The sequence below is a fragment of the Hemitrygon akajei genome, chromosome 7, assembly GCF_048418815.1.
Source record: "Hemitrygon akajei chromosome 7, sHemAka1.3, whole genome shotgun sequence".
Lineage (NCBI taxonomy): Eukaryota > Metazoa > Chordata > Chondrichthyes > Myliobatiformes > Dasyatidae > Hemitrygon > Hemitrygon akajei.
The window spans coordinates 84,695,861-84,719,290 of record NC_133130.1 but is presented as its reverse complement, the minus strand read 5'-3'; the positions used below and the strand labels follow the sequence as shown (position 1 = coordinate 84,719,290).

General features: G+C 42.4%; 1 protein-coding gene across 4 annotated transcripts in view; it reads right to left on the bottom strand.

The window, feature by feature from the left end:
* The window catches only part of fermt1 (FERM domain containing kindlin 1), a 76,489-nt gene extending 60,932 nt beyond the window's left edge, over positions 1–15,557 (bottom strand). Inside the window, exons 1-2 of one of the 4 annotated variants that reach the window (XM_073051329.1) lie at positions 15,541–15,557; positions 1,104–1,277 (exon numbers count right to left, since the gene is read on the bottom strand). In XM_073051329.1, the coding sequence (XP_072907430.1) occupies positions 1,104–1,254 (151 nt within the window). In that variant the 5' untranslated portion in view covers positions 1,255–1,277; positions 15,541–15,557. Of the gene's footprint in view, positions 1–1,103; positions 1,278–7,770; positions 7,859–7,887; positions 8,121–15,540 lie in introns of those variants that run through there. The other 3 variants (XM_073051330.1, XM_073051331.1, XM_073051332.1) reach the window with 3 other exon arrangements.
* Positions 15,558–23,430: the final 7,873 nt, after the last annotated feature.

Genomic DNA, 23,430 nt, shown 5'->3' with positions numbered 1-23,430 from the left:
AAATATTTCACCGTCAGTCACTGACAATTCTTCAGATACCTCTTATAATCTAACTGTCATTAGATAGTTACTTGAGTTTTTAGAGTTTTGTTTCCTTATTATTGATTGCTCACAACAAGTTTGTAAAGGGCAACACAATGTGCACTCTTTGTAAATATGACCTTGATTAAGGTCCAAATTTTGTCAGTCCCTAGTTTCCCTTAAGCAGGTCACCGTGTGCTGCATTCTTGAAATTCAGCAGGGCTTATGTCACCTTACTGCCATCAGTATGAATTTATTTATTGGATTTCTGTTTGTGCATCTGTACTTTAGTGTTAGTCTAAAACGGAATATCAGGAATGTAGCAAACTGTACGCTAAAGGGCTAAAAACCAACCCTATTTTACAAGTATTCACACATGTAAATGTAGTCTACAAGACCATGATTCTTTGCAACAAAGTGACCTGAACCGCACTATCCTTACTGAGGGTCTCTGGACCCAGAATTACGGATTTGTACAGCACAGAAAAGGCCTTTTGGCCCTTCAGGTCAATGCTATCCATTATGCCAACCTATACTAATCCCACTTGACTGCATTAGTTCTATATCCCTCTACGTCCTCTCATTCTTCTTTTTAACTCAATTTTTTTTTTTGAAGTCCTAGTCTAGTTGCTGGCCCATTTGAAATAATCTATGAGGATGGATTGCTGGAGTATTTGGTATAGATGTTACAAAGGTGGAGAGGTGCTTTGTAAGGATTTCAAAGATGCTAATGATAGTGTTTCATCCTTCATCAGAAGTTTGGCAATATCAAGAGTTTGGTTTTTACCCCTTCCACAATGATCTAATGAAAGGAATGAAAAGTTATAGGAACTGTATAGCTGAATTTTTAATATCTTTTTTTAACTGGCATGGGGAGATTGGGGAGTTGATGGTGCCTATCCCCAAGCATCGACCTGTCACTGAAACTTACTAATTAAATGACTATTTCAACAAGTTATTATACTAAGAAACTCTCAGAACAAAATTCATATAATGCATTGAAAATTAAAAGGTGAATTTTTGATTGTGTAATTTTACCAACCTGCAAGAGAGACGAATATATAAAAGAAAAATTCACTTACAGATTTGTTCCACTAATTTAAGCATTACCCCTCCAACATGAAAGTCTCCTGTTACTCTCAGCTGAAACTCCAATGGTAAATCATCACTTGGCTGATCCACCTGAACATTAAGCTCCCATGAAGTGGTTCCATAATCATTAGATGATGTCATCTTGCCAGGACCCTGTTGCAGCTCTAGCAATGAAAAATAATGCAAAACATTCAAACTGTGAGTTTTCACATAGCTTAATACTTGAAAGTAGTTTGCACTGTCTTGTTCAAAGTTTTCATTATAACCATTTTATTTTAAGAGGTAATTCAGATTATTGTCATTTATAAACCACAAATACAATGCAGTTAAAAAAATGAGACAACATTCTCCGGAATGATATCACGAAAAAGCACAAAACAGACCACACAAGAAAAACCACATAACGTTTGGTAATCCCCAATCCAGAGTCCAGAGAGGCTGCTGCATATCGATATCACGCTACCGTCTTAGCACATTCCCCAGAAAGGAACTACAAACCCATCAGACAAACCTAAAGCTACAAGACCTACACAAAACCACATAGTCACACATAGTTATATTAACATATAGTTTCAACAGTGCAGACAATATCATAATTGATAAAAGACTAACTGACAAAGACCACATAATTATAACACATAGTTTCAACAGTGCAAAGCAATACCGTAATCTGATAAAGAGCAGTCCATGCACGGTTTAAAAGAAAGTCTCAAAGTTCTGACAGCCCATCATCTCACGCAGACTGTAGAAGGAAGAAAAACTCTTCCTGCCATGAACCTCCAGCGCTGCAGCCTGCTGATACAGCACTTTGGGAGCTCCGACCACAGCCAACTCCGAGTCCGTCTGAAAACTTCGAGCCTCCGACCAGCCCTCCAGCACCGAGCACCATCTCTGCCGAGCGCTTTGACCCCAGCACCAGCCGCCAAGCAACAGGCAAAGCTGAGGATTCGGGGCCTTCCTCCCGGAGATTTCTCCGATCGCACAGTAGCAGCGACAGCAAAACAGGCATTTCAAAAGTTCCACCAGATGTTCCTCCGTGCTTCACATGTCCGTCTCCATCAAATCAGGATTGTACACGGCCCCTACTTACAGATAACAGATATTCATTCCTGGAGTGGCCGCTGCGTGCTGTGTCACGCCACCATCTTTAATCATAACTTACTTTAGAATCTTTATCTTAATTTACATTATTTCACTACTTTTTAATTATTTTTAAAGTTAAAGTAAATTCACTTATCAAAAAGATTTTTTTTTGCAACTCAACATCTTTGTTATAGACAGACGTCTTGACTTTCATATGCAGTAACCGGTAATGAAGCAGAACTCCAGACTTTATCATAGTGCCAGATCTGCTAACCCCAAATTCAGTTTGTCACCAAAGCTGAATTTGAAGGTAACAATAGTACTGCTGTCTCTGGAATCCCAAACCCTATTCTAATCATAATTTATTATACCCTACACCTACAGTAACTGTGTTTCCTGTGTGTGTGAGAACATTAATTGAAAGATTGATAGGGCTGACCTGCACTTTGATGCTCTATTAAACAGCCATTCTCTCAATCCCTGTGCTCATGCACATAGAATAATTCATTATGATCATTCTATGCCAAATTAACAGTTTCTGTGGGGGGGGGGGGGAGAGAATCTTTTTAATCAGCATCTGACCCTTCGACCAATAAACATCTAATCAAATACGATGAAATCACTTTCTGTTCACTCCCACCTCACCATCCTGCACTATTAGGCCTTTCTTTAATGATTACTTATATGGAACCACTCGGAGGTGGCACAGTACCTTAGCAATTAACGTAACGGTTCAGAGTGCCAACCATCTGGCTCAGTTCCGCAGCTGTTATTAAGGAGTTTGTATGTTCTTCCCATGACTACAGGGGTTTCCTCCAGGTGCTAAATTTTCCTTCCACATTCTAAGATCTACAAGCTAGGGTTACGAGTTGTGGGCATGCTATGTTGGCACCACTTGCAGGCTGCCCCAGCACATCCTCGAACAGTGTTGGTCATTGTCACAAACAATGCAGTTGTTTCAATGAACACGTGACAAATAAAGCTAATCTTTTAAACTTTAATGTTTACCTCTATGCTGAGGTGAGAGAGTCGCGTCCCAGCAACCATTCCACTTCGATGAAGCATCAAATAGGAGTGTGATGGAATACTCTCCAATTGTCTGGATCATTGCAACACCAACTCTCAGGGTGCTCAACACCAACCAGGATAAAGAAGCCCACTTGATTGTTACCCCATCAAGCACATCAAACAGTCATTCTCTCTACCATAAATGCACTCTGGCTGCAGCATATACCAGTTACAAAATACATTGCATTTACTGACCTAGGCTACTCCTCTACATGTCCCGAACCAAGAGCCCCTATCGTCAAGGACTACCACAGCGGGTTCACAGGCACTCCAATTGCTCACTGCCATAACTTGAAAATTCATCTTTACTCCTCCATCATCACTAGCTCCAAACCCTGGAAATACCTTCCAACAGCAATATGCGAGTACCTTCTCCAGAAGAACTACAGTGATTCAAGAAGTAGCTCACACAAGAGTAATTATGGAAAGCAGTTAAGTGCCAGCCCGACATACTATGTCCAATCCCAAAAAGTGATTTTAAAAAGAAAGGTACAATAAGTGCAAAAAACCCATAATCTCTTGATTTCAATCTAAGAGTTCATGCATGAAGAGTTGACATTTTTTCCTAGGATTTCTGCAATGTATTGATTTTGACTTTTCCCTGAGATTCAAGCGTCTGTAGTGTTCAGCCCTATACTTTTTCACACTTGACATGACCCACCTCTTCTCTCATTAAGAATTAATGAGTGGCCAACTTCTCTGTACTAATTAATGATTGGAGGGGTGTGGTGGCCAAGTGGCAGAAGAACGGATCAGGTAGCCCACGAGCGAGGGGAATCATGGCAAAAGTCGTATTACTTCTCACAGAGGAAGCATAGACATTAATTTGAATTTTTAGAGAAGCTGCTTGAAGAATCAAAATGCGCATAATAATTTGGAAGATGGTTTCAAGTCACTGGTCACATATTAAAGGCATCACAGGCTTGAATGGTTATAATCCCAGATTCTTCCAGGTTTAAAGATTTATGTGGCATATATGCAATTGAGGAAACGGTGCACATGAAAAAGGAGTGCGCTAACATAAAATAGCACTGCATCCCTTTCCATAATAAGAAAGATTTTAATTTCCTTAGTCTTTACATGACTTTGTTACACAGTCCTTCAGATTTGAGAGGGGTTTATGCTCATAACAGATCACATTTAATGATTTTGGATGCAAAATCTGAGTGATCAATTAGGATCACCCAGTTTCCTCTTCATTCTTGAGGTAACCAACCTCAGGTTTACCTGTGACTAGTATGTTGGACACATTGATGAATGGCGCAAGTTATGTGATGCTTTGTAATCCGTGTGCTGCTGTGATCATAGATCTTTCATAGCAGTCATTTCAAGTCAGTATAACTCCCACTCCATAACCTTGCCTGAATAATTTGCCCTTATTAGGTCATCTTGAGATACCTCTGAAAGATTATACGAGTAGATGGACAGGAGCTAGGATCCGCAGCAGCACGCCTGGATGTGAAGCAAGCGTGTAATGCCGAGGCTTTTTAAAGCACTGGTGAGACCCCACTTGGAGTATTGTGAGCGGTTTATTTAAGAAAGGGCGTGCTCACATCGTAAAGGAAGCCGTGAACACTGCCGGGGATGGAAGACCTTTATTGCTGCCCTAAAGGCCAGTGGTGTTACAGGTAAAAGAGAGGTGACAGTGGAGACGGTTCACAGGAGGCTCATGAGAATGATTCCGGGAATGAAAGGGTTAATATATGAGGAATGCTTGAGGGCTTTGGACCTTTACTCGCAGGGGTATCTCATTGAAACCTATTGAATGTTTAAAGGCCTAGATAGAGTGGCTGTGGAGAAGATGGTTTGGGGGGGGGGGGGGGGGGGGAAGAAGTGTCTAGGATTAGAGAGCACAGCCTCAAAATAGAAATGAGGAATTTCTTTAGTCAGTGTGTGATGAATCTATGGAATTCATTGCCACAGGCAGCTGTGGAGGCCAGGTCATTAAGTGTATTTAAGGCAGAGGTTGATGGGTTCCTGATTAGTCAGGGCATGCAGGGTTACAGGAAGGAGGAGGAAAATGGGGTTGAGAGGGAAATGTATCAACCATGATGAAATTGTGCAGCAGGCTCAATGGGCTGAATGTCCTAATTCTGCTCTAATGTTTTATGGTCTTATGGCCTGAATGGAGAGCTGGTGTCATTGTAAATTGCAAGTTTATCAACTGATTTTGCATCTGTGATTAATTTTACAGACTCATTACTGGACACTGAATTTAAAAAAGTTGCCCCCCCCCCCCCCCGAGGTACTCAAAGGTTCAAAGGTCAAATTTAATGCCAGAGAAATGTATACAATACACATCCTGAAATGTTTTTACTTCGCAAACATCTGGCCATGAACTGAACAATACATACTTTTCAAAAGCATACTACTTGTGCACATCTAGGCAGCAAAATGCAACAATGCTCACCGACAAGAAGCGACTCCTAAGCCCTATGTACTTCAACTTTAAAAGCTGCATCCTTATTATGCTTAACTTCTTTCAAGATGTTGCCTTGCCACATCGCACCCATTTCCAGCATTTCAAAGTCTGCAAAGTTTCAGAACCTCAAGTTCAGATCCTTTCAACAAGCTCCCACCACTGACATCAATATTATCAGCCACCATCATGGGGGTGAAGTGAGGTGAGGGGTTTAAAAGAGTTCCATATTTCTCCTTCAAATACTCTGCTTAAAATGGAAATCTGAAATTAAAACACAAAAAATTACTCCACTTGGAGTACTGAGCTCAGTTCTGATCACCTCACTACAGGAAGGATGTGGAAACCATAGAAAGGGTGCAGAGGAGATTTACAAGGACGTTGCCTGGATTGGGGAGCATGTCTTATGAGAATAGGTTGAGTGAACTCGACCTTGTCTCCTTGGAGTGACAGAGGATGAGAGGTGACCTGATAGAGATGTATAAGATGAGAGGCATTGATCATGTGGATAGTCAGAGGCTTTTTCCCAGGGCTGAAATGGTTGCTACAAGAGGACACAGGTTTAAGGTGTTGGGGAGTAGGTACAGAGGAGATGTCAAGGGTAAGTTTTTTTACTCAGAGAGTGGCGAGTACGTGGAATGGGCTGCCAGCAACGGTGGTGGAGGTGGATGCAATAGGATCTTTTAAGAGACATTTAGATAGGTACACAGAGCTTAGTAGAGGGCTATGGGTAAGCCTAGTAATTTCTAAGGTAGAGACATGTTTGGCACAAATTTGTGGGCTGAAAGACCTGTATTGTGCTGCAGGTTTCCTATGTTTCTATGTAAAAAAAAATGCTAAAGACACTCAACATGTCAGACAGCATCTGTTGAAAGAGAGGTAGCATTTCAGCTCCAAGACCCATTCTCTGACTTGATTCCCTTTCCACAGAAGCAGCCCGATCTGTGAATGAAGTGCTTCCAGCATTTTATGCTTTCAACTCTACTTTGATTCCCTCTTTAAACCCAGGCTTGTGTCACTTGTGTAAAACACCTCACTCTGATTCACTTCAACTCTTCGAAAAACGATCTGTTCATAACGCTTGAAGGGTAGAACACAAAAAACAAGTCTGGAGATAAGACACTGCAAATGCTGGAATCCAGTGCAACACCAAACGCTGGAAGAACTCAGCGGGACATGCATAATCTACAGTGGAAAATTTCAAATCAAGACTCATCTGGACTGAAACAAGGGAAACAGGGAAGGGTTAGAGCTGGAGATGGCAGGGAGTAGGTAGATCCAGGTAAGTGGGGAGGCATTTTAGGTTTACCTGATAAAGGGGTGATGATGGAATTTGATAGGAGACTAAGGTAGAGCACACACTAATGGGAGGGAGGTGGAGGGGAAAGAAATGTGGTGATAGGGGTTGTGTAGTTCAGGGAAGGGAGAGAAAAGGGAGAGAGGCAGAAAAGTAACAACATAAAATTAGGTCACCATTCCTTGATAACTCAATAAGGCAGAAGACTAGAATTAGATACGAATTTACAGAAGTCTGCTGTCCAAAAAATGCAAACAGAGCCGTCCACAATGAGAGAATTTGGCTGTCCCACATTCCTAGTGATCAACTTGAAGGAAACCCGGCAATGTAAACTGAACTTTGATACCACCTGCCAAGCAATAATGCTAGCTTCTGAACAAGTGATTACATGTGGGGGACAAAACAACACTCAGCCCACAAAAATACTCCGCTCCTAAAATATTACAGAGTATTAAAAGGCGGGGAAAAACAATGGCTCTATTGAACAGGCAAACACATGAAGGGCGTTCGCTGATAACGATTTGCGAGGAAGGGTCGATGAAAGCGAGACGGCGATAGAACAAGAAAATAAACGCGAGAGAAAAAACAGATAGATGGGAAAAAATAAAGATAATATTGAGGACGATTCCAAGGCAGAAATGGTATTTAGTCCACAATAGGAAAGTGAGATCAAATCCTTCCTACAAAGTTGCAATAAAACCATAACAAAACCTCGCGGGTGGCGGAGGTGCTACAAAGGGTGGGGGGGGGGGGGGGGGGAGATCATCTCTGGCCGTTAAGAGTCTCGTACTTGTCCGGCAGCCGTCCCTATCCTTCGCGTCCGTCACTCATTTTATAGCGAGAGAGACGATGTTGTCTGTCTTCGGCTGAAGGTTACTGCTTTTGCGCACTCAACAGGTAAACTCACCTTTGGAAGGTTGAGAAAGAGGAAAAAATCCCGCGACGTTCAGTTAAAACATTCCTTCGGCTGAATTTGGGGGGGGGGGGGGGGAATAGAGGCAATACAGTCCCGTTTCCAGTCAGAGTTGCATTCTGACCTACCACCAGCACTACAGTCGTCACCAAAGTTCAAGATAAAATGCAAGGCGAAGGGTGAGATTTCGAACAATCCCCCTCAATGCAGAGATTTTCACTTCCTGCCAGCCAAGTAATGCTTTATTCAGATCCCGGAACTTCTTTTAATTTATTGCCGAACTGCAGACTGATGTGGAGGTTAACAGTTCCCTTGCCCTGATTTAATACCAAGTTAATTCTCAACCCCACATGCTCTGTATCTGGCGCTGGGAATTTTTTAGGGCCACGCTTTCCACCTTGACGAGCAGCTACAGGGAGTCGCGGGGACACCCACTGTAAGCAAAACCTTCCAAGCAGGACTGGACAACGTGATAAAATAGATGAGGCATTGTTTCTTTACTAAGCAATCAAACCTTTACAGCGACCACATGAAGGAATACGTTCCTCATTAAATCATTAGCACTAAACATGTGAGTATTTACCTGAACAAGTGGGGTTAAATTGAAATTAATCTTATATTTGCAATTTCAAATTTATACTCCGAGCATATAACCCATTAGACTCGATTTACCTCACTTAAAACCAATACCCCATCCACAAGCGGAGAACCGACCTCACCTGCCCTCACCATCCCAAATTTCCGCGAAAGCACCCAAAAAGTTCTGGTTGACGGTAAATTCAGGGGCGGGATTTCGCCAGGGGCATATCTGTAATTGATTGTCGTCAATTTTTAATATTGTCTGACATTTAGATATTTTAAAAGTCTTAAAATGTATATACTTAAAATGGGAGAGATAATTTGAAAATAAAGAAACTACAAAACAATTAAACATGATTCAAGGAATGTAAGAGATTCCATCTTTAACCAAGGTTTATCTCACCCGTACAAACAACTCGCTCTTTGGCGCTGCCCAGCTATTTGAAAAATGACTGCTTTTTCAGTTTGAAAGGCTGAACACAAAGACAAGAGACTGCAGCTACTGGAAATCTGGAGCAACGCACAAAAAGAGCTGCAGGAATTTAGCAAGTCAGGCAACACCTATGGAAGGAAGCGAACGGCCAATGTTTCTGACAGAGACCCTTCATCAGGACAGGAGAGAAAAGCCAGAATAAAAGGGTGGAGGGAGGGGGAGGAGGCAGGTGGTATATGAATCCTAGGTGTTGGGAGATCCAAACTGAGGTAACCCTGCCACCCAAAGTTTTGCCCCAAAATATGCATTTAAATCAATTAGGATTTGTATCCTGTGCCAGATCCCAAGAAATCAATTGCCCAGGGTAAGACCAGGGATTCCCAGCCAGCACTGTAGCTGGATATTGTGTAGAGTTTAGTGATGGAGTGGGTTTGTACAGTAGAGATACATCATGACCTTGCTACCAAAGAAGTTCCCTTTATTATAACCCTTAATCTTGGATTGAAGCACTAATCTAGCACATAGAACACTACAGCACAGTACAGGCCCTTCAGCCCACGATGTTATGCTAACCTTCTCGAAGATCACTCTGAGGGACAAAATTGGTCCTCTGGAAGATCATCTACGCACGTAGCTAGAGGAAGATCTTAAATTGATTTTTATTTGCAATGGTATTTACTTGGGAGGTGGACACAGAGTTTATGGAAGTAAGGCAAAGTAGCAGTGAGGTCATGGACCCTATCCAGATTACAGAGGATGAGGTGTTTGTTGTTTTGAGGCATATTAGGGTGGATAAATTCCCAGGGCCTGACAAGGTGTTCCTTGGACCCCGTGGGAGTCTAGTGCAGAAATTGCAGCAGCTCTGAATGGATATTTATAATGTCCTCAGACACAGGTGAGGTGCTGGAGGATTGGAAGACAGCTAATAGAAACATAGAAAACCTACAGCACAATACAGGCCCTTTGGCCCACAGAGCTGTGCCGAACATGACCTTACTTTAGAACTACCTAGGTTTACCCACAGCCCTCTATTTTTCTAAGCTCCATGCATCCATCCAGAAGTCTCTTAAGACCCTATCGTTTCCACCTCCACCACCACTGCTGGCAGCCCATTCCACGCACTCACCACTCTCTGCATAAAAAAAAACTTATCCCTGACATCTCCTCTGTACCTTTGTACCAAGCACCTTAAAACTATGCCCCCTCATGTAAGCCATTTCAGCCCTGGGGAAAAGCCTCTGACTATCCACACGATCAATGCCTCTCATTATCTTATACACCTCTATCAGGTCACCTCTCGTCCTCCGTCGCTCGAAGGAGAAAAGGCCGAGTTCACTCAACCTATTCTCATAAGGCATGCTCCCCAATCCAGGCAACATCCTTGTAAATCTCCTCTGCACCTTTTCTATGGTTTCCACGTCTTTCCTGTAGTGAGGCGACCAGAATTGAGCGCAGTACTCCAAGTGGGGTCTGACCAGGGTCCTATATAGCTGCAACATTACCTCTCGGCTCTTAAACTCAATCACACAATTGATGAAGGCCAATGCACCATATGTTATATTCTGCTATCATATTTGACCTACCAAAATGAACCACCTCACACTTATCTGGGTTAAGTGTGCCACTTCTCAGCCCAGTTTTGCATCCTATCAATGTCCTGCTGTAACCTCTGACAGCCCTCCACACTATACACAACACCGACGACCTTTGTATCATCAGCAAATTTGCCAACCCATCCCTCTGCTTCCTCATCCAGGTCATATATAAAAATCACAAAGAGTAGGGGTCCCAGAACAGATCCCTAAGGCACACCACTGGTCACTGGCCTCCATGCAGATATGACCCGTCTACAACCACTCTTTGCCTTCTGGGGCAAGCCAGTTCTGGATCCACAAAGCAATTTCTCCATGGATCCCATGCCTCCTTACTTTTTCAATAAGCCTTGCATGGGGTACCTTATCAAATGCCTTGCTAAAATCCATATACACTACATCTACGGCTCTACCCTCATCAATGTGTTTAGTCACATCCTCAAAAAATTCAATCACACTCGTAAGGTACGACCTGCCTTTGACAAAACCATGCTGACTATTCCTAATCATATTATACCTCTCCAAATGTTCATAAATCCTGCCTCTCAGGATCTTCTCCATCAACTTACCAACCACTGAAATAAGACTCACTGGTCTATAATTTCCTGGGCCATCCCTACTCCCTTTCTTAAATAAGGGAACAACATCCGTAACTGTCAAGTCAAACTTGAGTTTCTAGAAAGTATTGGGACCTAGAGGCAAAAGAAAATAAAATTTAAAAGTAATAGCAAGAATCCACTGATAGACTGGATGGGACCCGCTGCCTGAGTGCTGCTTCTGCCTGGAACATTTGGAGGGGTTGGGGGCCGCAGCGTCACAGCGGCAGTCTGGGAGCAGCATTGGAATTTGCAGTAAGATGCTGAACTTTAAATAACTTTAGAGACTGTTTCATGGAAAAGAGCACTGCTGTCACTGCATTTGGGTTAGTCCTAGCTTCGTCACGGGGATCATCGCACGCAGACGCTTCTCGGAAATGGTGCGGAGTTTAAGAAGAGTTCATGAACCTTCGGGAGGGTTTGCCAGTTTGAAAACATTACGGTCGGAGATCATAATGGTCCATGAGAGAAACGGAGACTGTGCAGGTTGGTATTTGTCTACAAAGTCCCAGAGGCAGCCAGTTTTTTCACCTTATGACTTATGACTAATGACTGATTACTTCTGACTAATGACTAGTGACTTATTACTAATGACTAATGACTGATGGAACTAACAGAACTATCAAACAGCTGCACTTGCGAAAAATAAAAGGAGGAAAAAAGGAAAAGTTGTTTGGTCATTGAGTGGAATCTGGTTAAAAAACCTTTGGGTAGGTGCATTCAATCTCTTTCAAGTGAAGAACAAGAACTCTGACTTGACAGCAACCCTCCAATCCTCTGGAACCTCTCCCATCTTCATTGACGATGCAAAGATCATCGCCAGAGGCTCAGCAAGCTCCTTCCTCACTTCCCACCGTAGCCTGGGTTACATCCCGTCTGGTCCCAATGACTTATCCAACTTGAAGCACTCCAGCACATCCTCTTCCTTAATATCTACATGCTCAAACTTTTCAGTCCTCTACAAGTTATCCCTACAATCGTCAAGATCCTTTTCCGTAGTGAATACTGAAGCAAAGTATCAATTAAGTGGCTCTGCCATCTCCTCCGGTTCCATACACACTTTTTCACTGTCACACTTGATTGGTCCTTTTCTCTCACATCTTATCCTCTTGCTCTTCACATACTTGTAGAATGCCTTGGCGTTTGCCTTAATCCTTTCACCAAGGCCTTCTCATGGCTCCTTCTGGCTCTCCTGATATCATTCTTAATCTCCTTCCTGCTAGTCTTGTAACCTTTTAGATCTCTATCATACCTAGTTTTTTGAATCTTTCGTAAGCTCTTCTTTTCTTCTTGACTAGATTCACAACAGCCTTTGTACACCACGGTTCCAGTACCCTACCATCTTTTGCCTGTCTCATTGGGATGTATCTACACAGAACCCCACACAAATATCCCCTGAACACTTGCCACATTTCTTCTGTATGTTTCCCTGAGAACATCAGTTTCTAAATTATGCTTCCAAGTTCCTGCCTGATAACCTCATATTTCCCCTTACTCCAATTAAACGTTTCTCTAACTTATCTGTTCCTATCCCTCTCGAATGCTATGGTAAAGGAGATAGAACTGTGATCACTATCTCCAAAATGCTCTCCCACTGAAAGATATGACTTGAGGCCCTGATTTGTGGGGAAAGGTTGAATAGGTTAGAATATATTTCCTAGAATGTAGAAGATTGAGTGGGCATTTGATAGAGGTATTCCAAATTATGAAGGGTAAAGATAGTGTCAATGCAAACAGGCTTTTTCCACTGCAAGACTAGAACCAGAGGTCATGGGTTAAGGGTGAAAGGTGAAATCTTTAAGGGAAACATGTGGGGAACCATTTCACTCAGAGGGACGTGTGAGTGTAGAATGAACTGCAGTCATGGATGTGGGATCGATTTTAATATTTAAGAGAAATTTGGATAGATACATGGATGGGAAGGGTATGGAGGGCTGTGCTCTGGGTGCAGGTCGATGAGACTAGGCAGATTACTAGTTCATCACAAACTATACTGGGCAAAAGGCCTGTTTTTGTGCTGTGTTCTATGACTGTGATTATATCTATCTAACCCTTACCTCCTGCATAGCCCTCCATTTTTCTATCTTTCATGTTTCAAATCATCTAGACCTGTATTAAGGCTGTGAGACTTCCTGCCTCCACCACTCCTCCAGCAACACCTTCCTGATTTCAACTAGCTTTTGAGTAAAAAAAATAACATTCCTCTGATCCCCTCTAAACCTCACCTTTGCCTAAGTCTCTGCTGTGTATCTTTCCCAGTCATAATTTTTTTATACTTGTCCACCTTTGGATTTGGACAAGTAAATCTCCCAGTAGGCCTAATAAAATTATTACATTTTAAGCACAAGTGTTTAAGTATAACTGAGACTTGTGCATGAGCAATGTAACCACTCAACCACAATGCAGTGGAAATGCCACCTCACAAGTCCAGTAATTCTGGATCAGTCCTGACCTTGGGTAATGAAGGAATTTGTTGAATGCCTACAAGAAGGCTTTTTAGAGCAGCTTATGCTTGAGCCTACTCAGGGAAAGGTTATCTTAGACTGGGTGTTGTGAAATAACCCAGATATTATTAGGGAGCCTAATGTAAAGGAACCCTTAGGAGGCAGTGATCACAATTTGCAGAATAGCCCATACCTCCTGGCATGATCTTAAAAGAAGACAAGTTTGAGTTTTAAAAAATACCAACTTTTTGCTGCTGTACTGGGGTTGGTAATGTATTTTGTAGCTAATCTTTGCTTTACCTGCCCTTGGAATGTTTAAGGTTGAAAGTATTGAAAGCATTTTGCGCTAATATTAACCCCAGATATATCTGTACTTATGGAGCTTAATGGAAGACTGTAGAGTTAAGTTTAATGTTTATCAAATTGAGATTGACAGACACTATTATTGATCAGAAATCAAATATATTTTAAAAGCATGAAATGGTGCAGTACTGACTACGGATGATTTACCAAGTTTGAGATTAGTAGTGGCACATTGTCTTTCTTCTTTCCATAAAGTTGGAATCTCTCGTGTGAGGTTTTTATCTTTAAAAAAAAATTGCTCTACTTGAATAGTTGGATTATCTTTTAGGGGTGGGGCCAGTACGATATTAATAACATTCACCCTGTCCTTGTAAGTGGGTGGGGGGGGGGGTTCATATTAATTCTGCAATTGCATAGTAGAGAATATGAAGAAAAGAATTGGGCAATTTAAAGGAGCTCGAACTGGATTCTAATCAAGGTAAGATTTTTCTAATCCCAGTTTTGCCACACCAAATAATTGTTGTCCACAATTAATGTGAATTGTTTGTCGGTCAAGGAAGCATAATGATTAGACCCAGAAGTTATATTACTTAGCAGATGCAATTTTTTGCAATAGATCAAAATGGAAATTTGCTTTTCACACATCTATATGCACGATGCATCTGCACTGACAGGATGCTAGATGTGCGCAGTGACAACAGTCAATTTACAATGCATACTTGACATTCCTGCTGCTGAAATGCTGAAACGTAAGTGAAAGAGCATGAACCCAAGTTGGAAATCTAGAATTAACAATAGAAAGAAGGCCATTGTATCTTCTCCAGTCAATTGAGGGATGAGATATAAGTGCATTTTGTAGGTAAGGCCTTCTATTTAATTTGTGCTAGAGTGGGAGTGATGTGACCTTGGCACTATCACCAGAGATTGTGGTACATCATGTGATGGGTGTAAGGGTAACCAAATGGCTGGCTATTTCTGGCAGCAGTTCCCTTCAAAATCCATTGATGTGGCAGAACTCAGAGCAGGTAACTTTGTTCTTCACATGCAGTCCCTGAAGAACATATGAGAAAGGAGAGTAAAATCTAATGTAACAGCAGGTCCTGTACTGCAATAGTTTTGTTGTTGGGACAGGGTCCATCTCAACTGAACTCAGATCTGGCTTTTCAGCTGTAATAGCAAAACAGGCAACATTTGTGGAGACAGAAGGAAGTAATGTTGGAAGGCACTGTTATTCTGAAAGAATGGGTGAACGTTTGGTTGATGATAATTAATGCTAGCAATTGTTAATTTTAAATCTAAGATTGAATTTTTTTTAAACCAAAAGCTAATTAGACAAATTTGGGCACACTGGCACATTGAGAGGGCATACAGGTGCAAGGTTCCAAATGACCCATTTTATTTCCTCTTGGTGTTGGACATGATAAATGTATGAAACTTGTTAATCAATTGTTCAACCCTGGTGTGATACAGCTTTCACAGCACCAGACCATGGAGTACTTCTGTGTCTAAGGAAATAGGAATGGGATTCAAAGTGTGTAATTATCATTGAATATTATTCCTTCTGCCTGCTAATGTGAAGATTTTTAATAAATAGCTAGAACTAGCTGTATGTGTTAAAATAGTTGTCCTGCTGCACTTTCTCTACCACCATCCCAGTAGAGCGTGCCTCATACTCACCATTCTCTGTGTAAAGAACTTACCTTTGACATCTCCCCGGTACTTTCCTCCAATTGCCTTGAAATTATGCTCCCTTGTATTCGCCATCTCTGCCCTGAGAAAATGTTCTGGCTATCTGGCTATCACTCTATCCATGCCTCCTCTATCACCTCGTACACCTCTATCAAGTCAGCTCTCATCCACCTATAGGCAAGTAAGGCCTTCTGCTTCCTTATTATTGAGCCCTTCCCTCCTGTTAGATATTTAACCAGCCAACTTTATAACTAGGGTGTGGCAAGTCTACAGAGCTATTGTGTGCTGGTTCTCTTTGCTCTTTTTACTGCTTGCTGCATCCACTTACTTAACTTTCAAATCTTGCTCTGTACAGTAAGCTAATGTACTACTTTATTTTCAGGTACAATGGTGCTCTCCCAAGCATGACGATGCTTGAAGAAGGAAAAGGTTCTTCTAGGCAATACAATGCTTGATGGAAACTACAGTGCTTGGAGTTCAGAGACTGCAGGGGAATTAAAATTATGCTGCCATTGAGGGTCCACACTTTCCAATGCATAATCAGTTTTTGGATCTCTCCTTAATGTATCTGATTCAGCAGAGTGTTAGTGCACTGTAACTAAATGGAAGGCATGCTCAATGCCAAGGTAAGACCATCTCCACAAAGGCCACCGGGCTATTACCATCGATGCTGTCATGGACAGATGGATTTATGACAGGTATATTGTAGGTTTCCCCTTGTGTTAGTAATTTTACCACCCATTCCAGTCATACTTTGGCAGCTAGGCCTGGCGGTATGGTAGTGTAGTACTGACAGTATCAGTGACCCGGGTTCAATTCCTGCCGCAGTCTGTATGCTATCCCACAGTCCAAAGAAATACTGGTTGGTAGATTTACTTGTTATAGTAAATTGTCCCGTGATTAGTCTAGGGTTAAATTAGGGGATTGCTGGGCTGCACAGCTTGGAGGGCCAGGAGGTGCCATTCCACGATGTACCACAATAAGCAAATAAATAATGGGATTTACTCTTTTAAAGGAAATGATGTCTCAGCCAGCAATGCAAATAAATATGTTAATGTTGGAGAGAATAGAACCTTGACTATGGTGTATGTTGCACAAGTTAAGCCTGCTGCCTTGTTCTGGCTGAGAGGACATTCTCGGGTATTACTGCACTGGCAACTGTCTAGGCAAATAGAGAAGATTTCATGGTTTCAACTGCATGAGTAGGCTTTTACCAGATGGTGAAGGCTAGCTTAACCATAGGGCAAAGATGATCTGTGCAAAAAGTAGTCCAAGTAGGAAGAGAGGCCTCCATAAGGTAGCTTGGTAGCATAGTGGTTAGTGCATGAGACGACCGATTGGGCTTCAACACCTACCACTTCCCGTAAGGAGTTTGTACGCTCTCCCCGTGATTGCATGGGTTTCCTCCAGGAACTCCAGTTTCCTCCCTCATTCCAGAGTCTTATGGTCAGGGTTAGTAAGTTGTGGGCATGCTCTGCTGGTGGCAGAAGCACAGCAACACTTGCACAATCCTCGCTGATTTGATTTGACACAACTGACACATTTCACTGTTTGTTTTAATGTACATGTGACAAACAAAACTCATGTTTAATCTTTAAAATATTTCTGGTTTTCCACTCTCAAGGTAAGTTACTTCACTTTGCGTGGGTGAGGAGCCGTCTAACATGAACCGCTGACCTAGATGCTTCCCTCTTGCCCACAACGTAAGGACAATTCTGAGTACCTCCCCTCCCCCTGTCCAGTGGACCATCCACAACTGAGACCTGGGGTGAACTTACAACTGAGAATTATGTGCCATCTTGAGAGGGAACTGTGCTACCCAAGTATTGGAGTGAATAGTTAGCATTAAGTGTAAAATGGAAGACATTGGAATGACCATTGCAGCATTCAGTGTGATGGAACAAATCAGGTCATATCAAGTCCTGACTGACAGCTGAGGTGTGCTGCATTTTGCAGTGCCTCAGTTAAGTGGGATATGACTTTAGAAGATGTGTACACTGGCAAAACTACTGCCTCACAGTGCCAGAGATCCTGATTCAATCCTGACTTCAGGTCATGTCTGGGTGGAGTTTGCACATTCTAGTTTCCTCTGGGTGCTCCAGTTTCCCCTCTCATCTCAAGGATGTGTGGGTTGTAAATTGCTCCCTGGGTGTAGTAGAATCTAGAGGTAGTTCACGAGAACGTGGAGAGAATTAAAAGACCAAGGAAGCCCCATGCAAGCTCAATGAACGACGTCTGTGTTTTTCTGGTTTAAGATGGCACTTGTGAATCTCAGCAACAAAACAAGGAAAATAACTACCGTAAATACTTTGTTAATCATTATCTTACCGGCAAATGAGCGTGCATGGTGCTTCATTGGAAAAACATAAGCAGCCATAGGCAAAATTTAGTGTGGCCATTGGGGTGGAGGATTAAAGTGATAGGTGACTGGAAACTCTGTCAACTAAAAGTTTCCCCCAGTGTAGAGAAGACCACATTGTGAGCACCAAACAAAGTGCAAGTGCAAGTAAATTATTGCCTGGCCTGGAAGGAGTGTCTGTACCACTGAAACGTGAAACAGGAAAGGCTAAAAGGGCAGTTAGTAAATCTCCAGTGGTGACCATGGGGGTGCGGAGGAAGGGAAGTAGATACTCATGTAGATAGAAATGCCAAAAAATCGATCTCAGACTTCTGGTAATTCCCCCTCCCCCTGTGGTGAACTACATATACCTGTCTGGACACGCCCCTCTGCTGACTGCTCCTGTGGCTCCTCCCACAGACCCCTGTATAAAGGCGATTGGAGGCACTGCTCCTCCCTCTGTCTCCAGGATGTGGTGTGATGGTCTCTTGCTGCTGATAGTGCTCTCCCTTCCAGCTAATAAAAGTCTATCTCTCGCCTCATGTCTCCGAGAGTTATTGATGGTGCATCACCCCCCTCCTTCACCATTCCCCATTCTCGATTCCCTCCCACTGGTGATGCTCCCCCTTCCTTTTCTTCCATGGTCTTCTACCCTCTATTATTCAATTTCCCCCTTCTCCAGCCCTTTATCTCTTTCACCAATCAACCTCCCAGCTCTTTACTTCACCCCTGCCCCGCTCCCAGTTTTATCTACCACCCACCACCTTGTATTTCTTCTTCCCTTCCCCTCACTGTCTTACTCTGACTTCGCACCTTCTTTTTCCGCAGTCCTGATGAAGGGTCTTGGCCCCAAAAAGTCAACTCTTTACTCCTTTTCATAGATGCTGCTTGGCTTGTTGAGTTCCTCCAGCATTTTGTGTGTGTTAAGTAGAAAAATGAGACCAATAAAGGGAAGTTAGTAAGAAATAAAAAAAAATAAGCAGGTGAGGAGAAAGTAAGAAAAATGCAGCACAAGAAAGGGAAAATAAATGGGAAATAAATGTGACAAGGAGAGGAAAAGACTTGTTTTGTAAAATCATGCCAAGCAGAACATTAATCTTTTGGATATGAGAATCCAGATTAATCCTTGCCCTGGGCTAATAGGGAATTGTTGCTGACTGGAAACAAAGAGGTGGGTAGGTGACACGTTCAAAGTAAGACATGTATACAAGGGAGGGTGTGGTTCAGATGTTACTTACCCAAGTGCTAAATTCAAAAGGGTAGTGAGTTTCCCTGGTCTGTCTACTTCCCATTTTAAATGCCCTACTATTATAAGAATTAAAAATATAAACCATGCACTATTTCACTCTTCAAGTGGTATCTTCAAGCTGCTTTGATTTTAAAATCTTCATTGAGGGATTGCAAAATTGAGAAATAAAAATAGGTTATTGTACTTAGCTTTTTGATGTTAGGGTCAGATAGCTTTACAGCACGGAAGCAGTCCCTTTGGCCCACCGTGTCCCTACTGTTCGCTGTGCAAATCAACACTCATCCCATTTTTTCGCTTCTGTTGCCTTGCTTTAGTTGCATCCCGTGTAATAAGGAGATTTGAGTGTGCCACTTGAGAGCATTAGTGATGCTATTTTACTCTGCTACTTCTGGGAGAAAATTCTCAACTTCAAACATTAACTCTAATTCTATCTCCACAGATGCTACTTGACCTATTGTGTACTTACAGACTGCCAACTCACACAGTCTGCAAGATTTCTGGCTCACTAGAGCCCTGATAAAAGTTATTCCTCCAAAGAAAGGCAGATAGCACATTCGAAACTTGAATGATAGAAATTGGTTTAAATTCCAGCCCAGTGAAAAGTCGAGCCTATTTCCATCAATCTAGATTCTTCATAATGATAACTCTAGAGCTTTAATTCCTAGTCGTCGGTTCTGCACATTAGAAAATGTTCTGGTCAACGAGGAAAGTTAACAGAAATTTCAAAAGGACACAATAGTAATAAATATTATTTTGGGGAGTCGAGGGAGGGAACAGCAATATTTTCCAGAGCTCGCTCGCTCTGGAATATATATTATACACACACATATAGTGGCATGCAAAAGTTTGGGCACCTCTGGTCAAAATTGTGAATAGTTAAGTGAGTAGAAGATGAACTGATCTCCAAAAGTCATATAGTTAAAGATGAAACATTCTTTTTGACATTTGAAGCAAGACGTGTGTATTATTTTTGTTTTGTACAATTTTAGAGTGGAAAAAAAGGAAAGGAGCACCATGCAAAAGTTTGGGCACCCCAAGAGATTTGAGCTCTCAGATAATTTTTACCAAGGTCTCAGACTTTAATTAGCTTGTTAGGGCTATAGCTTGTGCACAGTCATTGTTAGGAAAGGCCAAGTGATGCAAATTTCAAAGCTTTATAAATACCCTGACTCCTCAAATCTTGTTCCAACAATCAGCAGCCATGGGCTCCACTAAGCAGCTGCCTAGCACTCTGAAAATTAAAATAAATGATGTCCTCAAAGCAGGAAAAGGCTATAAGAAGATAGCAAAGTGTTTTCATAGAAACATAGAAAACCTACAGCACAATTCAGGCCCTTCGGCCCACAAAGTTGTGCCGAACATGTCCCTACTTCAGAAATTACTAGGCTTACCTATAGTCCTCTATCTTACTAAGCTCCATTTACCTATATAAAAGTCTCTTAAAAGACCCTTTCGTATCCGCCTCCACCACCGTTGCCGGCAGCCCATTCCACGCACTCACCACTCTCTGAGTAATAAACTTACCCCTAACATCTCCTCTGTACCTACTCCCCAGCACCTTAAACCTGTGTCCTCTTGTGGCAACCATTTCAGCCCTGGGAAAAAGTCTCTGACTATCCACACGATCAATGCTTCTCATCATCTTGTACACCTCTGTCAGGTCACCTCTCATCCTCCTTTGCTCCAAGGAGAAAAGGCCGAGTTCACTCAACCTATTCTCATAAGGCATGTTCCCCAATCCAGGCAACATCCTTGTAAATCTCCTCTGCACCCTTTCTATTGCTTCCACATCCTTCCTGTAGTCAGGCGATCAGAACTGAGCACAGTACTCCAAGTTCGGTCTGACCAGAGTCCTATATAGCTGCAACATTACCTCTCGGCTCCTAAATTCAATTCCACGATTGATGAAGGCCAATACACTGTATGCCTTCCTAACCACAGAGTCAATCTGCGCAGCTGCTTTAAGCATCCTATGGACTCGGACCCCAAGATCCCTCTGATCATCCACACAGCCAAGAGTCTTACCATTAATACTATATTATGCCATCATATTTAACCTACCAAAATGAACCTCTTCACACTTATCTGAACTCCATCTACCACTTCTCAGCCCAGTTTTGCATCCTATCAATGTCCCGCTGTAACCTCTGACAGCCCTCCACACTATCCACAACACCCCCAACCTTTGTGTCATCAGCAAACTTACGAACTCATCCCTCCGCTTCCTTATCCAGGTCATTTATAAAAATCACAAAGAGTAAGGGTCCAAGAACAGATCCCTGAGGCACTCCACTGGTGACCAACCTCCATGCAGAATATGACCCGTCTACAACCACTCTTTGCTTTTTGTGGGAAAGCCAGTTCTGGATCCACAAAGCAATATTCCCTTGGATCCCATGCCTCCTCACTTTCTCAATAAGCCTTGCATCGGGAGCTTTATCAAATACCTTGCTGAAATCCATATACACTATATCTAGCAAACACGAGGAAATCTGCAGATGCTGGAAACTCAAACAACAACACACACAAAATGCTGGTAGAACACAGCAGGCCAGGCAGCATCAATAGGGAGAAGGGTCCTGATGAAGGGTCTCAGCCCGAAACGTCGACTGCTCTTCCTTCATCAATGTGTTTAGTCACATCCTCAAAAAATTCAATCAGGCTTGTAAAGCACGGCCTGCCCTTGACAAAGCCATGCTGACTACTCCTAATCATATTATACCTCTCCAAATGTTCATAAATCCTGCCTCTCAGGATCTTCTCCATCAACTTACCAACCACTGAAGTAAGACTCACTGGTCTATAATTTCCTGGGCTATCTCTTCTCTCTTTCTTGAATAAAGGAACAACATCTGCAACCCTCCAATCCTCCAGAACCTCTCCCATCTCTATTGATGATGCAAAGATCATCGCCAGAGGCTCAGCAATCTCCTCCCTTGCCTCCCACAGTAGCCTGGGGTACATTTTGTTTGGTCCCAGCGACTTAACAACTTGCTGCTTTCCAAAAACTCCAGCAAATCCTCTTCCTTAGTATCTACATGCTCAAGCTTTTCAGTCTGCTGCTAGTCATCACTACAATTACTGAGACCCTTTTCCATAATGAATACTGAAGTAAAGTATTCATTAAGTACTTTTGCTATTTCCTCCAGTTCCATACACACTTTTCCACTGTCACACTTGATAGGGTCTTATTCTTTCACATCTTATCCTCTTGCTCTTCACATACTTGTAGAATCCCTTGGGGTTTTCCTTAATTCTGCCTGCCAAGGCCTTCTCATGGTCCCTTCTGGCTCTTCTAATTTCCTACTTAAGCTCATTCCTAGTAGCCTTATAATCTTCTAGATCTCTAACATTACCTAGCTCTCTGAACCTTTTGTAAGCTTTTCTTCTTGACGAAATTTATTACAGTCTTTGTACACCATGGTTCCTGTACTCTACCATAACTTCCCTGTCTCATTGGAACGTACCTATACAGAACTTTACACAAAGATTCCCTGAATGTTTGCCACATTTCTTTCATACTTTTCCCCGAGAACATCTGTTTCCAATTTAAGCCTCCAATTTCCTGCCTGATAGCCTCATAATTCCCCTTACTCCCATTAAACACTTTTCTAACTTGTCTGTTCCTATCTCTCTCCAATGCTGTTGTAAAGGAGATCGAATTTTGATCACTATCTCCAAAATGGTCTGCCACTGAGAAATCTGACGCCTGACCAGGTTCATTTCCCAATACCAAATCAAGTACACCCTCTCCTCTTGTAGGCTTATCTACACATTGTGTTGAGAAACCTTCCTGAACACACCTAACAAACTCCACCCCATCTAAACCCCTTGCTCTAGGGAGATGCCAATTGATATTCGGGAAATTAAAATTTCCCATCATGACAACGCTGTTATTATTACACCTTTCCAGGATCTGTTTCCCGCTCTGCTCCTTGATATTCCTGTTATTATTGGGCAGCCTATAAAAAACACCCGGTAAAGTTATTGACCCCTTTCTGTTCCTAACCTCCACCCGCAGAGACTCCATAGACAATCCCTCCAACGTCCACCTTTTCTGCAGCCGTGACACTATCTCTGATCAACAGTGCCACGCCCCCACCTCTTTTGCCTCCCTCCCTGTCCTTTCTGAAACATCTAAAACCCAGCACTTGAAGTAACCAATCCTGTCTCTGAGCCTTCCAAGTCTCTGTAATGGCCACCACATCATATCTCCAAGTACCAATCCACGCTCTAAGCTCTTTTGCTTTGTTCACAACACTCCTTGCATTAAAATAGACACATCTCAAGCCTTTGGTCTGAGCGTGCAACTTC